Source organism: Platalea leucorodia (genome assembly GCF_965183815.1).
Source record: "Platalea leucorodia genome assembly, chromosome: 1".
Taxonomy (NCBI): domain Eukaryota; kingdom Metazoa; phylum Chordata; class Aves; order Pelecaniformes; family Threskiornithidae; genus Platalea; species Platalea leucorodia.
The window spans coordinates 36,467,065-36,487,556 of NC_138823.1; the positions used below are offsets into that span (position 1 = coordinate 36,467,065).

Consider the following 20,492-nt stretch of genomic DNA (forward strand, 5'->3'; position numbering starts at 1 on the left):
CTGCCAGTTTAAATAGAAGGCTTATTTTTAAGGGCAAAGTTCATCAAAATAGCATGATGCATTTTTTTTTTTCGCCATGTATTAGGGCTATTTTTTTAATACTAGAAAACTTATTTGCTCTTAATGTACATGAGTTCAAGAATAGATGTTTTGCCTGTTCTGTGCAGCTTCATTTCTAAATGCTTCTTTCCAAAATTCTTTTTCTGGTTCATTTTACTTAGGTTTTGGCATTTCCAGAAGAGAAACAAGCTGCCAAATCACCATTCTTTTCCAGCTCTTTGCTACTGACACATTTTGCCTGTTAACCAGTAGTTATAGAAAAATATTTGAAAGTTCAGAGATCATGTTGAAACACCTATTAATTTGATTGAGAGGTGGAAAAAGAAACTATAGGGACTGCATCTCTTGGTTTTTAACTTTGAGTTGTCATCAGGTTTAGAATATTAACTTATTTTAAGTAAAATACGAGTTTTCACTTCTGCAGCTCTATTTAAAATATAATTCCTAACAAACTAACATGGTTAATAGAGGGTGTCATGAGATAATATAACATGTTCTTTCAAACTCATGCTTCTGTGCGCTTGGATATACTTGGCATTATAAATTCGAAACTCTATATCAAATGTATATATTAGCCTTTCTTTTCGATTTTTCAGATTCAAAGTATATAAAACACAAAAAAAAGTCAAAACAAGACAAACATCTGTAATGCATTTGGTAACCACAATGCTGAACATGCTTTTTGAGTTTATTAGCTCAGTAAGGAATAAGTTGTTATGGTAATTTCTGCAGCGAAATTAAAGTGTGTTATGTATTAATAACAAACAATAGATTTGTTCACTCTGCATGGGTGGGCCAAGCTGAAAGCATAATTAAAGCATGGTTTTGCGGAGAATCAAGGAGTGGTTTTAAATATAATTGCCATTTGCAAATAAAACATTAACGGTGATTTGCTTTAAAGTCACTAGGTATTCCCAGGACCGAATCCTTTCGCTTGTGATCAGTGAGAGTATATTTTGAGTAACAATAGCATTATCATGTCCCAGGTTGATCGTAAAACTTGTAAAAAGTTGTAAAATCTGGAGAAGTTTTAGGAGAAATGGATTTGCCCTTTCTACACAGAAGGCAGAGAGCCCATGCCAGGGATGCAAGAGGGTGACCACAGAGGTCCCGCTGCAGAATCAGTTAAACTCATATTTTTGAGTGTTACTGGTAAGTGTTATAGTACAGGATTAGAGAGTTGCTGAAGTTAAACTGAACAAGTGGATGTTGCATTTAATACATCCAATAATCTCTCTGGAAAAGCAATTCCTCCAGTTTGTATTCTGGTATGTATGTTAGACATGGTATTGATGGTGTACTTGCTTAATTTCGTCTTTAAGGATCCACCCACCTCTGTGTCTCTTGGACTCCGAATGGAAGAGATGATTTTCAATTTGGCGGACACGCATCTATTCTTTAACGATTTAGAAGTAAGTGTTCATTCTTTGAAAACACATAGAGGTGATTTAATATTTGTCTCTTTTTATGTTATTAGATGGTTTAATAATTATTTTTTGTTTCACACTTTTAAAATGGAAATGTTTAGAAAATATCTGTATAATTTAGTCATTAGGATATATAATAATATCTACACTAAATGTCTGCAATGGCATTCAAAGGTTACAATAGTTTAAATGGTAGGGTTTTGTCTTCACAAGTCTTAGTATTTATGACAACAGTAGACAAGTTTTAGAAGCGGATACACCGAAAGTGTCTATAAACTTTAGAATTCAATAGTCTGCGCAGGCCATTAAATATTAAACTTCAGCTTCTATAAACAGTTAATGGCTGGATAGAGATTTCTCACTTACATCCCACTGTGGCCGAGTATTATCTTAAACCCGAGGGAAATCATTAATGTTGTATATGCTGTCCGTCTCAGTGGCCTGTTACTGGGGGTCCTCCGCCTTCCCCAGCGGCAGGTACGATTTGTTACGCACTAGGGTTTCTCTGCCTCTCCCCTGTGGCGTGTGGCGAGGAGCTGGTGTCGGCATGCCAAGGGCTTTTTCAGGCTACATAGGCTATGGTTTGGCGACGCTTGTGAGATCGTTCTAAAACTATCTGAACTGCTGAAAGAGGCTGTCACCGTAATGCCTGGCTGTTTCATCTTAAAAGGGAAAAACACGATTTCTGTTCATATTTTAATAACATGAAAACATGAAAACAGTCAGATTTCTTCCCCATCATAATGAAGACAGCTGTTTATTTAAAATCCAACTGTTAAGCAAGCTTTTGGTGGGGCTGCCAACATATATTAATCATCAAGTTGTTGTTTTGCTAGATTTTAGAATAGTGTGTTATTCCAGACAGGCAAAAGAATCTAAAAGATTCAAATGCAACTTTTGCTGATCAAAGTTAATTGGCAGCAATTGGCCTTTAAATATTTCCTGATGTTTCCCTTTTCAAAATCAAGGAAAATACACCTTATTTAATAGATGAGCCAAAATCATTTGAAAAATGCCAGTGTGTGATAGACCTCAAATGTGGTTTGTCCAACATCTGTCCTATATTTTGATTTCTTTTCATCTAAAAAGAAACCACTCACAGATGATCTGGCATCTTAGAATGTAATGAAATTATTTAAATGTGCTTTATTTTTTCTTCCATTCCTTAGCGGAGTATTTATTTTTTGTACTTACAATAAAACAGTTGCTTTCTTTAAATTTGAAAGTAGTGTTTTCTTTCATTAAGGTAGCTGTATGTAAAGATATGATAGTTTTAGATATAGGAAACATCATTAGTGAGTTGCCTGTATAGGACTGATTTTTCAGATTTGTAGAAAAGTATAACAATGCTAGTTATTTTCCAAATCTGTTTCTGATTTCTGGGTATATTTCATTTTATCCAGAGCAAAAAGAGAAAGTACTACTGTATCTTACCAGCATATTCAATAAAGTTCGGTGTGTTTTCATGTGCTGTGCATAGCCAGATAGTAGACTTGTAGCTACTTCTTCATACATGATTGTTAGCCTCACTGACTTCAATGGAAGCTAATCAGCTGCATCTTAGGGATAGTAGATTATCTTCTGCTAATTGGCATGTCACAGCCTTAACAGTACAGCATAGCAGTTTATTCACTGAAGAATTCTGAAGCTGTGTATGAAAAAAATACTGATCCAGGTGGTTCACGGAAGCAGATGAGCTCACTGGATGAGCTTGGTTCTTTGGACTTCCCCCATAAAAAGCCAGTTAATCTTGCATCTCCAAACTCAAGTGTAATAGTCTGGGTCTATACCCTAGTCTGTCTTCTTCATACACTGAGGCACTTAGGAGTGAGCAGTTGTGTTCATGTCCTTGTACATGAAGTCCTTATTTCTGAGGAACATGAGCTCCGATCTGAAAGATCATGGTCTGTCCAAGGGAAAGAAGAGCATGTTCAGTGGTGCAGGGGAGTGGGTTTGTGCTAGTGGATTGCCATAGAGAAGTCTTCAGGGAAGTACACAGGGAGGCGGCATAAGAGAGCCTGTACTTTGTGGGAAGCATGCAAGGACTGGACCTGGCCACAGACTGAGGCTTTCAGTTCACCAGAAATTTCAGTTTTTTTGAAACATGTTGCAGACACGTGCTGTTTTTGAAGGAATGTGTCCTCCTGGAGCCGCAGTATGTCGTTCTTGTGAGCGTCACCATTATTAGCAGGGCCTGCCTGGTTCCCAAGGCCTGCGACCTCGGGGCAGATTCCTCGCATCCATCTCAGCAACTTGAAGTCCTTGCTTGGTGGTTTGGAAGTTGAGGCTGCCCTACAGCTTGACAGGCTTCCATGAAAACTGTGGGCAATTTGGCTTGGCTGTGCCTGAGGCTCAAAGCATCTGTTCTTGCTGATGAAGGACCAAGTCTGGAAGATCTAGTGGTGACCCTGCTCGGGCCTAAGCTTTCCGATTGATGTACATAAGCATCTGGGCTGTTAGGAATTGAGAAGTTTGTAGGCAACGTTGCCAGTGAGCCGCAGAGCTTGGGCATCTTTGCCCAGAAATAGTATGAGGACAGGAAAAGCTGGATTTGGAACATGTCTAACCCGCAGTGTAGACATGTCTTTGGGTCTAGGCATAATTCAAAGCGGGAACCTGAAAGCTGATGCTCTCCGGCTCACCCAGGCTCAGAGGGAGCCCTTCCTGGCATATAGAGAGGCTGGGTTTACGGGCAGGCAATCATCTGTCATAACTTTGGCCCATGATGCACATTTTTCCAGATACCACAAGTTAATGTTTTTTAATAAAAATCTTCTTTTCATCCGAGGCGTTCCAGAACACTCTAATCAGAACAGCTCTCTTGTTATCCAAGTTAGGGGGAAAGTATTTTGTCTTCTTATAAACTGCTGAAGACTGATTTAACATTTTGAATGCAAAGGGCAGAGTTGCAGCAGTGATCTCCGAAGCACTGCTTGATTTGTGTACGGCCTAACTGGCTTTTCAAAGCTCAACCTAGAGATTTATTTAACGTTATTAGCTTAAATTCTAAACTTCAGTCACTTTTTAGTCTGTATAAAGTGAATCAATGCCAACGTGTATCAGTTACAAACTAGTTTACCCATCCTAATTTAGTAGACGATACAGCCAGGTAAATTGATCATCTAATTTCCTATATGTTGCTTTTTGTGTAATAGTAGTAATAATGATATTTGTAATTGGCATTTTTCAAACTTAGTGAAAAAATTCAGTCAGATCTCACCATCTAGCTCTGAAGTCAGTATTCTGTTTATGAATGGGTGGGCTGCACTTAGATTTACAATTAGTTACTGCACGCTCAGTTTGTACTAGTTCTTAGTTTATTGCTTTGAGAAAAAGTAAAAGAGATGGCTTATTTCCTTCACTTTGCACAGGTTTATTTGGAGTAATTAATTTTGAGTTGATATAATAGCAAATAATTTCAGATCTTAAAGGAACATTTCTTAAACAGCATGTTAAAGGGGTATGACAAGTTTTTTAACATACTGAAAGGAAAATATTAATGTTTACTAATGTATAATTAGATCTAAGTACCATCATAAACAGTATTTTCTTGCATTAATAGTAATTTCATAATGAAATTATAGAAGTATACTACGCCAAACAGTAGAAAGGCTGGATCGTTGGGCCGGAGCCAACTGTATGAGATTCAACAAGGTTAAGTGCCGGGTCCTGCACTTGGGTCACAACAACCCCATGCAATGCTACAGGCTTGGGGAGGAGTGGCTGGAGAGCTGCCTGGCAGAAAAGGACCTGGGGGTGTTGGTTGACAGCCGCCTGAACATGAGCCAGCAGTGTGCTCAGCTGGCCAAGAAGGCCAATGGCATCCTGGCTTGTATCAGGAATAGTGTGGCCAGCAGGACCAGGGAGGTGATAGTGCCCCTGTACTCGGCATTGGTGAGGCTGCAGCTCGAGTACTGTGTTCAGTTTTGGGCCCCTCACTACAAGAAGGACATCGAGGTGCTGGAGCATGTCCAAAGAAGGGCAATGAAGTTGGTGAAGGGTCTAGAGCACAAGTCTTCTGAGGAGCGGCTGAGGGAGCTGGGGTTGTTTAGCCTGGGGAAGAGGAGGCTGAGGGGAGACCTTCTTGCTCTCTACAACTACCTGAAAGGAGGTTGTCACGAGGTGGGGGTCGGTCTCTTCTCCCTAGTAACGAGTGATAGGACAAGAGGAAATGGCCTCAAGCTGCGCCAGGGGAGGTTTAGGTTGGATATCAGGAAAAACTTCTTCACCGAAAGGGTGGTCAAGCATTGGAAGAGGCTGCCCAGGGAAGTGGTTGAGTCTCCATCCCTGGAGGTATTTAAAAGACGGGTAGACGTGGTGCTTGAGGACATGGTTTAGTGGTGGACTTGGCAGTGATAGGTTAATGGTTGGACTTGATGATCTTAAGGGTCTTTTCCAACCTTAATGATTCTATGATTCTATGATTCTATGAAAATAGCGCTGTGTTCTCAAAATTTAGATTCCAAAATCTGCATTTGGGCTTCAAAATAGGAAGTTTAGGTTTTCAATATTGGAAATTTTCATTTAAATATCTCATAAATATCTATTCTATAGTAGAATTTTTATTGCGTGCAGGAGGGAATAACTACATTGATGCAGATTCAAGAGAACCAGAGTTATCTCATCAGAAGAGAATGTGTGATTTTACATGCTGATTATGTTGTGATAGGGATAATAAGGTATGATATTTTAATGGTATATATGGAGCACTTACACATATTAGGTATTTTAGGATGTATGTATGCTCCAGTGTTTTAGGGAAATTAGCAACTTGGTGATAGGACTGAAACGTGACATCTACCTATCTGCATCTTTAAATATTGTATAAATTTACATATTTATACCGAACCTCTTGAAAGATTAGTTTATTAATTTCTTTGGCATATCAGGTCCATAGTATAACTAGGTACGTTAAAGGAATAATTGCTCATAGTGAATGATTATGAACATCTTATTTAAAAAAAAAAGTTAGTTCAGTGCTTTTCAAACTCTATTCTAAAATGGTACCATCTCATTAGATCTGCTCCTTTAGAGATATTTACTGAAGGTGGAAATGTCACTTATGAAGCCTTTTTTTTTTTCCCCACTTTACCTAGCACATTTTTATGAAAAAGATACTTTTTTTTTTGGTCTGTGTTGAATTCTATTGAAGCAATTAAAATCAAATTAATTTGCAGTACTATTTCATGATTATTGTTTTTTTCTTTTAGGCTTTTTATTTCTGTTTGTTCATTTCAGGTTTTTGGTGTGGGCTTTTGTGGGGGGTTCAAAATAAGGTTGTATATATTATGATACAATAAAAAAAATAATTTTGACATCTCTGAGAAATGCAATAATGCATAAGGGCAAAGTAATGATGATTACCATTCATTTTTCTTCCATCAGTGAAGGATATATAATGCACACTCATGGCTTCAGAATTCACTTCTGTTTGTGGAGTCTCTATGTGCAAAGTGATGATATGTGTATGAGAGTCATTTATGATGAATGGCAGTATGGTCTGAGTTTTTCAGCTATGATGTTAGTTGATGTATTTCTCTTAACAATAAAAGATGAGGGAATGCTATCAGGTATTACTGTAAAGCATTAAATTTGGTTCTCTGGGAAAAAAAAAAAAAAGAAAAATAGTTATGTTCTAACAATTAGGAATGCTGACCTTGATTAATTTCTCCTCAGATTCTTACTTAAAATCCACCTGGATGTATATTAATGTGTTCCTGATGAAAATTCAGAGCATAGCCTCTTCTGTGTGTCAAAAAGAGCTGCATAAGTGCTTTATGATTACTAGTACGGTGTTACTTCAGATTAATGAACCTTTAAGGCATCGCATTAGCATATTACTATGCACGGACCCCTCTGGAAGGCTGCCTGTGTTAGAGTTGCATGCGATTTCCGTAAGATGCAGCTGCCCTGCTCTCTTCCCACCCCGGCTACCAGGCAGCACCTTTGCTCCTCTGTCCTGCCCGCCTGCTGCCGGCGGGGATGGCCGGTCCCCCCACACCGAGGAGCGGCACAAGCACAGCCGACTGTGTTGCTCTAACTCTCCTGCCTCTTCATTAAATAAAGTTAGATTAATACAGCAACATTTTATAAATCCTACACTTAACACATATGGAAACATACCCAGCTCTCGTGAAGCATCAAGGTACTGACTTAACGCAGATGCATCTTTTAATAGTTTAAAGCAAAGAATAAACAGCATTTACATCCTTGCACTCTCACGCTCTGTGTTTGCCCTGTAAACCTCCTCCCTCCACCCATATGGCAATAAATCCTTCCAGGACTCCTACTAGTCTGTAACTGCTAGTTTGGATTTACTCAGATCTAGAAGTTGATAGGGAGAAATTAACTGCCAGGTATTTTTTTATGAGAACTGCCCTTTGTGGATTGTTTCCTGCATAATTTACTATGTGGATGTGCCTGCTCTCCTTTTTTGTAGCTCCTGGTCATCGCACTATCAGTATTTATCAACACTACCTCTCCCTTGTATTCCTTTGCAAGCTCAAGGCTGTGTGGAGGGCAGCTTTTCTGCTTGAAATGTGACTGGGATGTCTGACACCCAGCAGTATGCAGAGCCCTTCTGTTCCCTAAAGAAATGTAAAGGACCTCTCAGGCTCATGTTAGAATGCAGACTCTCACGGCATTAAAGCAGATGGTGATACCTTCTGTACTAACACCGGACACTAAAGGGATTGCTCCAAGAAGAGGTGCTCCAGGGAGATCGTAGTGAGTGCTCAGGCCTAAGAAAGGGAACAAGAAAACCCCAGCACAGCAGCCATGAAGCCTGATCACAGAGCAAAACTTCTCCAACGTTAGTCCCTCTTTGGCCTTTGCCTTCAATTCTTACAGGTGAAACTAGGCTGTCTCCCTGCTGCTGGAAGCAAATGCACCATATAAATCACTTCTAGGCCTCAAGGAGACCTTTTCTTCATGACAGGGACATATATTCTTCTTTTCATCAGGCTGAGAATTTTCTCCTTTGTAGGTCTCAGCAACACCGCAGGAGACTAAGTGACTTTCCTCCCAGGTCCTTCAGTGACCGTGCACACAGCTATGTCCCCAGTGTACCACGCAGTGCCCTGTAGGAATGCCTTTGAAGCAGTACAGCCATATGTTCTGTTTCTTTAATCTGAAGGAGAAAGGGAAACTATTTCCCCTCAGACCTTGATACTTTAATATGCCACAGACTCAGGCTGGTAACTTTTAGCACAGTAGCACTCTGAAGCATGATTTGGGATCGTGGGCATTATGACAATACACATTATTGAATAATAATATTCGGCTGACTTACAGCGTGCAGGTTACTGCACATCTCAGAGAACCATGACCACTGTAGGGTAAAATGCTCCTCTTTCTGAAAGCATTTTAGCACATCTGGTCCTAGAGTCAAGTAATCTAACAAGTGAACTGCTTGGATCCAAGCCAGCCCTTAAGTGCAGGCTTTGAGCAAGCTCCAGAGCAAGCTGGGAGAGCAGGTTGGCCACTATTAGTAGTGTGGAAGTGCATCATTTATTCTCTCACACCTTGTGGAAATGTCATAGGGCCAGCTTTGGGCAGGCGTGACAGGTATGATGTTGCCTAGATTTGTATGGAGGTCCAGTCAGTGATGGGAGCTGGGCGAGCTGCAGAGGCATAGCCAGGCAGACCAAGGAAGTGGAGAAGGAGGACTGTGAAAATGCGATCACCAGAGAGAAAAGCTTGCTGAACTTCTCTGCATAGAAAAAATCAGATCAAGATCGTTTTGTGTCTGAAGCCATGCTCGAAGCTCTGAACGTTTACAGGGTAAGCCTTTGCTGGCATTATGTACTAATCAGTTGCCTGGCACATGTATTTTGCATATATATTTGTGTAGAATGAAGTGATACCAGGTCCATTTTTGTGGTTGCCACTACTTTGTAATTCCTGATCAGTGTGCTGTAGTCTTCTCATCTACAGATAAGGATGGTGATGGTGATAAGGATAGTATCTACAGATACAAGGATGATAATTCTGTCATAAAGTACTCAAGAGGGAAAAGAAACAGCCAAGTCTGGTGATTGTAGTAGTTGTTATTGTGTACAGTTGTAGTTGGCTTTCTAACAATGCTTCAGCTTGGTCTCTTTAATGTCTTAGTCCTCAGGAACATCCTGACACAAATGCTCTCTCTGCTGACACAATTAGAAAATTCATGCATTCAAACAACTTTAAAAAAAAAAAAGGACAAAAAACCATTGCAAATAGTAATCCAAGAAAACTTTCCAGTTTTGCATTGTATTTGCTAATTTGTTTTCTACTGTTTTTTTGTTTTGGATTATTTTTGTAAATTGTCATTGTTCCAGTTTGGGTTATTCATACATTTCAAGTAAAGTCCGTTTTTTAAAAGCGCAGGGAAAAAAAAAAGAAAACAACACTTAGAGGAGGAGGCTGTCGGTCATCACTAAACATAGCAGTGTTTCAGGTGTCTGTAGTTGTGAGCTAGTAACCAGTATGAACTCCATGTAGTCTACTGTTTGGTACTAGGGCTTCTTTTTGTGATGCCTATTTGTACTACAGGGTACAAATCAGCTAAAGAGCAGGCAGGCATGCTTTGTGAAGAAATACATTGGCACGCAAATTGCCCACTATAGTAAAGAGCATTTCATAGAATCATAGAATGGTTTGGGTTGGAAGAGACCTTTGAAGATCATCTAGTCCACCCCCCCTGCCATGGGCAGGGACATCTTTCACTAGATCAAGTTGCTCAAAGCCCTGTCCAACCTGGCCTTGAACACTTCCAATGATGGGGCATCCACAGCTTCTCTGGGCAACCTGTTCCAGTGTCTCACCACCCTCATCATAAAGAATTTCTTCCTTATGTCCAATCTAAACCTACCCTCTTTCAGTTTAAAACCGTTACCCCTTATCCCTTGTCCTATCGCTACAGGCCTTGGTAAAAAGTCTCCCTCCGTCATTCTTATAAGCCCCCTTTATATATTGAAAAGCCACAATAAGGTTTCACCAGAGACTTCTCTTCTCCAGGCTGAAGAACCCGAACTCTTTCAGCTTTTCTTCATAGGAGAGGTGTTCCATCCCTCTGATCATTTTTGTGGCCCTCCTCTGGACCCACTCCGACAGATCCATGTCTTTCCTGTACTGAGGACTCCAGAGCTGAACGCAGTACTCCAGGTGGGGTCTCACAAGAGCAGAGTAGAGGGGGAGAATCACCTCCGTTGACCTGCCGGTCATGGTTTTTATGCAGCCCAGGATATGACTGGCTTTCTGGGCTGCAAGCGCACATGGCTGGCTCATGTCCAATTTTTTATCCACCAGTATCCTCAAGTCCTTCTTTGCAGGGCTGCTTTAAATCACTTCATCCCCCAGCCTGTACAGATACTGGCGATTGTCCCAACCTGGGTGCAGGACCTTGCACTTGACCTTGTTGAACCTCATGAGGTTCACGTTGGCCCACTCCTCAAGCCTGTCAAGGTCCCTCTGGATGGCATCCCATTTGTCAGTGGCATTCATGCTAGTGAAAAAAAATTTGTGATAGACAGCAAGCTAACTTTTAGTAGTATTAAATCCATCTCCAAGATGGTATGCTAAATTCATTTCTATCAGATAACAAAACGTGTTTTGTCTACATACTCTCCCAAATTACACACTCAAAGGTGTTCCTTCCAGTGACAGAATTAAAGTTCTTGTCCCCTTCCCAGGAAATAAAATACCAAATGCTGACATACTTTTCATGGTCACAGTTGTACTTGCCTGTTACAGCTAGGTTCTGCAGAGGCTGAAATATCAGATTTCAGGGTCAGCCAGTACAGGAGATAATGTATTGAAGGGCAGCAGTAAGGTACCTGGAAGTCATCGTAATAACTGCATCAAAGTAGTATATAGACAGTGTCTGTTACTGGAATTACAGATCTACCCCAGGTATGGAGAGATTATCACAGATCTACATTGCATATTACATATTATATATTACATAATATATTATATATTATATTACAGATCTACAGAATTACAGATCTACCCGATGGCTGGGAGAGGTGTACTCTTCACTGGGTAAAAAACTGGCTGGATGGCCAGGCCCAAAGAGTTGTGGTGAATAGAATTAAATCCAGTTGGCGGCCGGTCACAAGTGGTGTTCCCCAGGGCTCAGTATTGGGGCCAGTTCTGTTCAATATCTTTATCAATGATCTGGATGAAGGGATTGAATGCACCCTCAGTAAGTTTGCAGATGACACTAAGCTGGGCGGGAGTGTTGATCTGCTTGAGGGCAGGAAGGCTCTACAGAGGGACCTGGACAGGCTGGATTGATGGGCCGGGGCCAATTGTATGAGGTTCAACAATGCTCAGTGCTGGGTCCTGCACTTGGGTCACAACAGCCCCATGCAATGCTACAGGCTGGGGGAGGAGTGGCTGGAGAGCTGCCTGGCAGAAAAGGACCTGGGGGTGTTTGTTGACAGCTGGCTGAACATGAGCCAGCAGTGTGCTCAGGTGGCCAAGAGGGCCAGTGGCATCCTGGCTTGTATCAGGAATACTGTGGCCAACAGGACTAGGGAAGTGATTGTCCCCCTGTACTAGGCACTGGTGAGGCTGCAGCTCGAGTCCTGTGTTCAGTTTTGGGCCCCTCACTACAAGAAGGACATCGAGGTGCTGGAGCGCATCCAGAGAAGGGCAACGAAGCTGGTGAAGGGTCTAGAGCACAAGTCTTCTGAGGAGCGGCTGAGGGAGCTGGGGTTGTTTAGCCTGGAGAAGAGGAGGCTGAGGGGAGACCTTATTGCTTTCTACAACTACCTGAAAGGAGGTTGTCACGAGGTGGGGGTCGGTCTCTTCTCCCTAGTAACGAGTGATAGGACAAGAGGAAATGGCCTCAAGCTGCGCCAGGGGAGGTTTAGGTTGGATATTAGGAAAAACTTCTTCACCGCAAGGGTAGTCAGGCACTGGAACAGGCTGCCCAGGGAAGTGGTTGAGTCCCCATCCCTGGAGGTATTTAAAAGAAGGGTAGACGTGGTGCTTGAGGACATGGTTTAGTGGTGTACTTGGCAGTGATAGGTTAATGGTTGGACTTGATGATCTTAAGGGTCTTTTCCAACCTTAATGATTCTATGATTCTATGGCAGCTTTAATTGCAACAGAAACCTTAGTGTTGTGCTGCAGTGGCAGGCTTTGAAGGGTAACATAAAAATTGGTATACAATGAATGACATGGGATAGTGGTTTGAAAATTCTCTTATAACCAATAATGAAACAATATAGTTGTTCTAAAAACCTGTCTAAGGCTTGATGGAAATTAAGAGATGCAAAACTCACTGTAAGAAATTTAACAGGCACAAGTTTGCCATCTATTTTCATGCTTTTGCTGTCAGTCCATTAGCAGATTTCAAAACACTGGCTTACGTTATATTGCTGACACATATAAACACCTGCCCTGACTGAACTTTTACTTTTGAGGGGTTGCAAAATCCCTGATATGTGCTACAGAACTCTCCTTCCAATGCTGATCGTGCCCTAAGCACAGATATGATACACTGCTTGATGGTTCAGCATTTCAGATCCAAAACTAGGTAATGATGTGGTTCATCCCGAAGGCCACTTAGTGCCAGAATTGTCATTTCAGATTTGAATAGGCTCTTTTTATTATTTAAATTATCCCAGAAGTCTGAAATAATAGAACAGTGATGCCAAATGAATGAGTAAATAGTTGATACTAATGGTAAAAGCAGTTAATGTTGCTATCAATGAATGTACTGCTTTCCATTTATTCTTGCATAGAGAGGCTTCTCTTTGACTTTTGATATTTCATGGAGCTGATGTGAACAAAATGTTTTTTACATTTTCTTTAAATATTATGAATACCACTGAACAAAAGCCTATCTACTGTCACAGATGTAAATACTGTAGTTATGACTCGTTCATAAGTTTCCAAAGTAATCCATTATTAGTTTATAACCTAAAAATCTAAAAAGTTTCACAAATTCAAATAACATTCCTGAGCAGTAGATTTTGTGTTTTGGTCTCTGATTAAGCTGACAGGTGTAAAATCTCATACAGCCAGTCATGTCCCTGGTGCAGCTGTAAATGCTGAAGAGTGCAAGTTATTCCAGCTAAGATCAACATTAATTTACACTCAAATATCTTTCCCAGCCCACCCTTTCTGTTCACGTGATGCAGTTATTTTGTGCTGATTCCACCACTTTAAGGCAAAACATTTTTTTCCTCACTGAACTCTTTCAATGCAAACCCAGAAGATAAACTGAAGAGAACATAATAATCACCTTTAAAAAAAATCTCTCCTTGTTGATTTGGGTACCATCTTAAACCACAAATCTCAGATTTGCATTATTCAGGTTGGTGTCTTAAGTGGATTAGTCTCTGAAAATGATGTACCTTTTATTTTAGGAAAGCTAGGCAAAACTAAGTGTCATCCTTACATGCCATTTTGCAGGATGAGAGCACATTAGCCAAACCTCACATAAGTAGAAAATTTTGAAACCACAGTGTAAGCATCTTAGCAGTATGCATTGTAGGTAGTCTCTAGCAACCACTTGACCCTAGGTTTAATTTGATCACAAATTTACAATGTTATCAGTGCAGTTGTCTGGTATCATGAAAGCCATCATGCAGTTTGTGCTGGTGCGGTTACGTGTGACTGCTATGATAGCAGTTTAAATTTTAAGAAAATATGTATGCACATGTCTTTTAAACAGATCTGTTTGTGCTGGGTTTTTTGTAAGAATCATATCAAAATGTTGCTACAGGGAGAAAAATTAAGAAGTGTCTTTCATTCATTTTGTTTTAAAGGCACGAAAGGAGTGCTTGAAGTTGGTTCCCAAAATGTTTGAGTTTCATGGTCTCGGGAGATTTCTACTGTTTCAGTGTGGTTACAATAAGGCCTCTATCTGAATTTCATCCAGTTCAATGGTCTAATGAAACTTTAAAGAAAGGGGGAGGGGATTATTCCCTTTACTCGTTGCAGTATCACTTTTATTTTTCTGTGTTTTAAAGTAAAATTTGACTGCTGTTAATTGTATTTTTAAAATTTGTCTTTAGATATGGTCAAGAAGCTGGGTGATTCTGTAGCGGACTAAAGCGATCTTAATGTGTGCTGTTAGAGCATGAAGATTTAATGAGGATTTTAAAAAATGTAAATGAAAAGCTTAACAAAAGAAACAATGAGGTATTGAAGGAATGGAGGTTTGTTTTTTTTTTTCCCCAAGATCCTTTTCCAGTCGGAACAGGGCAGTCCAGGCACTTTCTGAACGTTACCTGCAGTACTATATACAGTCGGGAGATGATAGTTCTTACATGTTCACTGACAGCAGAGTACAGACTGCTGTCATGAGAACTGAGCTCAGCTGAAATATTATTGGCACAAGAAAGATCAGCTATATCTAAGCATATGATCCTTTTTGAACTGTAGAAAATCACTGCAATCAGTTGAAAGATCTCCTCTTTTTCTTCTGCATATTTGTGTAACTTGCATTGCGAATGTAAAGTATGGATACACAGGGGAATAACTCCTTCCCTAACATTGGTAGGCAAGGGGGAGAGCCAATTGTAGCAGCAGTTATAACTCAAGTAAGAGGTTTTCTAAGAATTTTCTCTGACTTAAAAGTTTAAAAATACAAGTCAGATATTTCAGTTCAGTCGTTGGAACAAAATATATGTATTTTTCTTAAAGGTGTGTTTACAAGTCCAAAACTCCCATTATGGCCTTGGTCAAATGAATAAAGCATAAATCAAACCATAATTACCTACAAATAAGGGTTGATGAACAGAAAAAAAAAGACAGTGAAAACATACACTGACTTTTTTTGTTCCATCACTTTAATAAATTCAGACAGAAATTTGAATACAAGCAACCTCTGACTCCCAAACTGTCAAGAGGACTGACTAACAAAACTAATGTCTCTTTCCTGAATCTAATCTCCACTAGTTTGGTGTTTAACAAAGCAAATATAATGACTAACAGAAGTATCTTCCACAAAAAATCATAAAACAAACATTTTTTTTTTTCTAATTGTTCCATTATATTGTAAATTCATATGCCTTTCCTTACTATAGGAAGGTAGGAAACACAGAGAGGAAAAAAGTTTCGTATGACTAGATTTTTAGTTTATAATCAAAACCACACTCAAGCATCTATGCTGATGTATTATTTCATGTATTGGGAAAGAAACTGTAATTTTAAGTACGACATTGTATATTAAGAAAAAAAACAAATACTGCTTGATTGATTGCAATTCAGTCTTTTTTTTTCTTTTCTTTTTAGTTAAAAGAAGTACTGCGAAAAAATAATTTTAAAAACTTGCCAACAACAAAGCTGCTTTTACTAAAGCATTAAATCAGCAGTGTGATAATATAGCTTTTATGTATAAACTTCATGTGGTCATGCAAAGGGTTAAGCTATGTGATTTCAGGATAAAAGGTTTCCTGAGTTGACTATTATTCCTATGGTCTGCCAACAACTTTGCAATAAATGGAATGATTTTTATGGGAATGTGGTTATTCACAGCAAGACTACAGTTGGTGTCAGTATGAAAAATTCTTCTTTAGTAGATTCTCTCAGCAGGGATAACAGATCTGAAAGAAAGGCAAAAAGTAGTTACAGAGAACTCTGGCTGGTGTTGGTGACAAATTATGTTTACAAAATGATGGGGTAACCCATTGAAAAAGAAGAAATCAGAACAACAGTAAATCAGAGTCTTACTCCTCTAAGTACTGCTGTTCCAAAACAAGTTACTTGTGATCGTGTGTATCGTTTAATAGCTCCCATTTCTCATGTCCATAAAGCAAGTGAGACTTCTAGGCTTTCAGTTGCAGGGGTGTGAAATAATGCTTCAGAAATCAGTAAAATTGCTGCAAAGTTATACCATTGTCCTTGAGATAACATAAAGTATCGGTAGGCATGAATTAAAGTAATTCAGGAGAAAGGAGAAAAAATTTCTCCTTTGATTAGATCTTAATATTATTTTATAATTATTAGTTACAATATTTAGAATTTTTATTATTTCTTAGTATCACTTGTCTATTTTTTACTACTTTATGTTTTTTGAAATAATATATAGAAGGAAAGTGTGATGGAAAATGCATTAATATATTCATGAACTTGGTAATAACAGTCACTGCATTTAGGTTTGGTTTGTGATAAGCTTTCAGAATGCTTAAAAGATTAAACCATCGACTAAGTCTGCAGCACCGCCGTTAGAGCTGGTATTATCTTCCATTCGAGATGAGGAGTAAAGTTACATGGAATTTAATGATTCTCCCCAAACCATACAGCAACTTCATGGGTTTTAATTTTTCGATCACTCATAAAGTTGTTGGAGGATGGAGGGGTTTGTTACTATTTTGGCTGGGATTTTTTTTTAAAGCAATAGGTAGCAGCTGTTTAAAAGATAAACACAGCAGCTTTGAGTGCTTCCTGCTCTTTGTTTCTCTCATGCACAATTACCCCAGTTCTATTTAAAACATTTCATTTGCAAACTTGTCTCAGAGCATTGCAAGACCTCGGTGTAGCATTATGGCATGAATTTCCTTTGTTGTGCTGGGATCACCAATAATGTACCAGCAAAGAAGAAAACCAACCTAGCTGTGTCAATGCCAGGAAAAAACCAATATCCAGTACAGAGCAACAGTGTTGTTGATAGGTGGAGGTTAACTTCTCTTGAGGTAAAGGGGTGGGTTTACTGACCCAAAAGTAAATACTGACTAAGATGATGCCAAAGAAAATAAATTTCTTCAGAACATTACATTTCACATTCTCTCAAACCAGAAAAATAGTGTGTGCATTCTTTAATATTCTAAGAAATATTTATTCACTAGAAATATTTAAAAACTTTTTGTTTGAAAATAGTTTTCAAAAGTGTGTGATAGTTAACGATGCAGCTGAAAGCAGAGTCAGCTCTTGGTGGTTGTTGAATGTAATCATTCATGTTGGTCATGAGAATATTTATTGCTGCTAATACAAAAATTGAGAATGTAACAGTCCAGCTTTTCATAAAGTGATGGGTTTTGCCAGATGACCTTCATTTAGCAATGAACAATGGACAGAAGTTCACGTGCAGGCCACGAGGTCTGGTTCTACTGCTGTGAGAAATAGCTGTTTTCCTTGAGGCACCTATCTGATTTTGGCAGAGTTAGTCTGATTTGGCTGTGATTGGAGGATGGATCCTGGAAAGTCGTAGTGTACCTTTGGCCCTCTAGTTCCTAATTGGTTAGCTGGATGTTGAATAAGAAACAACTGTAGTAACTTATTACAAAAACAGGTAGAAAGAAGTATAGAACATACTGAAGATAGATTTCTGGGCCATCCAACTCAAAAAGTAAGCAATTACAGGAAAGGCTGTTGAATAAGCCTTATTCCTGGTGAGATACAAAGGATGGTTGCAGGGAGAGGAAAACTTCAGACAGATCTGGCTGAATTATCTCCCTCCCACCCCCAAATACCTAAGGATTACAGTTGAACTAATCCCTGGTCACCCAGAGTAGAGTCATCCAGGGCCCTACAGAGGACTATCTATTGAAAATTGCCTTTTCTCATTTGGCTGAAATAAGAGTGCTCCTCCTCCTCCTGATGTTTGTAATGTCTGTAACGGGAACCTCCTGACCAGACTGTGGCTAGGTATGCTTTATGACGAGCTTGTGGTTCAACTTCTGATAGTTCACCTTCAGCAACAGAGAGTTCTGGGAAAGCCAAATGTGATTATTCCAAAAGCTTCAGTAGAGCTTTTTTTTTTTTTTTTACAGCATTACATTTATTTGTAGATGTAAAGCTAATTTTTAAGGTACTTTAAGTCCTGTGAAGAGTAGGAGAGTTCACTTTCTAATGAACCCATCAATCAACAATTGTGGACTCCATTCCATCAAGCATCCCAGCAGTTACCTTAGCACATTCAGGCTGGGGCACAAAGCCCATCTATTTGCATTTAGTTTTTCACAGTAGCAATCCAGGAACAGCTCAGTTTTGCTGCAGGAAGGAAGGAAAGAAAGGAAAAGAAATACAAATCATGTTACGGAATTTTCCCTGATATGCATATGAGGGAATGACTGGCAATAGTTTCTCGTCTACATGATACTACAACCATGGGTGACTTGCAGAAAGCTCATGAAGTTCCACTTGACGAATGTGGGTCTAAATTACACCGCACATGTAGCTGTAGGTAAATGAACAGAAATGCAAAACAAAGTCTTTATTCATAGGCAGAACTGTGGCTTTGCTGGTGTGTGCAAAACCCAGCTAAAAGCTTCGACCCATCCGAAATGCATGATGCCTGGCTGTTGTGGAATGTGCTGCTGTGGTTCATGAATGTTAGAGCCACGAAGAATAACAAATACCTCCTTAGCTTACTTGAGAAGATCATTCCTATAGGCTTATGCAACTTATTAACCACTTCTTTCATGTGGCCAGTGATGAGTACCTTCATACTAGGTGCCACTGAAAATAGACCCTATATGATTTCCTTTCTCAAGAAAATCAGATGGAGTGGTCTTCGCACACGTACAGCTCAGCTGAAATATGCAGTAGCCTACCAAGCTTGCAGCATCGCGTTACCACTTTATTTACCTTCCTGTTGCTTCTCCCTTTCTCTAAAGGTAAGGCTGTAAGGTGGCACAAAAACTCTTGCTTATCCAGCTGGCAGTCCCAGAGCTCTGGTGATGCAGATAGTCATCCTCTTCTCCAGCTGGGCAAGGCAGCAGTGCCTCAGCCCACTCCCTACTTCTGCCACTGAGCAGTGGCATAGGGGTCAACATCTGCCCCACAACAATGCGGGGGGGGAAGAAAAGGAAGGAGAAAAATGCAAAGTTTTGTGCAACGGTCTTCAGTCTGCCCATAGGAGCAAAAGTTGTAGCTGTCTGTACTGGCAAGGTTAGCAGAGAGAATTTTAATCCCAGTTTTCATCCCATTAGCAGATAATTACAAGGATGGGAGACTTGCTAGCCCAAAGCATTGTAGCTTTCATTCAAACATATGCATTTAGGAGATGATCAACAGCACCAAGGCACAGTAAGTTTAAATGAATTGGTTGCACAGGACTGAAAGAGAGACCTTACCTCTTTTTGTGAAAATTTCCATGTGAACCACGAGAGGACCCTCATTTCCTGAGATATGAGACATTGTTTTCAGGCTTTTATGGAAAAATCATTCTTTTCATAAGTTTAATTTTGAAATTGCTTAAAATTTAAATATATTTGAACAACCTTTAGTATATAGTTTCAATAAAATGTATATGTTCCTAAAAGTATACTTTCAAGTTAATATGTTTGGGAATAATTCATGACATGCTGACTGGGTTCATGGCTTTTGTTACTTCTTTAAACACATTCATATTTTATTTTCACTGGCTTTCATTAGTCATAGAATTTTTTTTCTTTTTATGAAAGTATATATCCGCAGATAACATGAATCATGTTGTAAAGAAGGTATTTACAATATGTGAAGTGCTGAACTTTTAAAACAAAGTGAATTTGACATTTTGAACTTAACACTGTCCTTTCCAGGAGCGACACAGACTCTTTAAACAGGTAAAGTTGAGTCGTATTTAGCCATTTCTCTCTATGGGTAAAATTCTTTCTCTGACACCCTCCTCTTCCCTTCTCTTTACCTGCAAAATATACAGAAATAGAACAACAAATTATTTTGTCAGAGTTGTAGCAATAATTGATTGTTAGAGAGGCACTCCAAAACACTTTCCTGAGTAAGATCGTACATTACAGAAATAGAATAGTTTTATGTTTTATCTTGTCTGAACAACTGGAATGTAATGAACATATTCAGAACGATAGGGAATATCTCTGAACTGGAACCCGAACAACAAATCTACACCCTAAAGCAACGAAGAAAGCTCTGGGGTTTGGAGGACTGCACTTATGGTGATTGTCCTGAGGTCTAATGACCCTGTGCTAGAGGTATGATTTCACATTTTGGTCTTCCTTTTCAATAGAAAGATTTCAATGTACCAAGTAATATATACCGAGACACTACCAGTTCTTGAAATATCTGCTTCATGGCACTTATGAAGTAAATAGAACTAGCAAAATA

At 39.4% G+C, this 20,492-nt stretch overlaps 1 protein-coding gene across 7 annotated transcripts in view; it reads left to right on the forward strand.

Annotated features, from left to right (window-relative positions):
- The window catches only part of EYA1 (EYA transcriptional coactivator and phosphatase 1), a gene marked incomplete at both ends in the record, with an annotated part of 155,074 nt that overhangs the window by 115,427 nt on the left and 19,155 nt on the right, over positions 1-20,492 (forward strand). For 5 of the 7 annotated variants that reach the window (XM_082324384.1, XM_082324385.1, XM_082324386.1 and 2 more), the window contains one exon: positions 1,383-1,472. The exons of the other annotated variants lie outside the window; for them this stretch is intronic. In XM_082324384.1, coding sequence (XP_082180510.1) covers positions 1,383-1,472 — 90 coding nt within the window. The remainder of the gene's footprint in view (positions 1-1,382; positions 1,473-20,492) is intronic. 7 annotated transcript variants of the gene reach the window in all.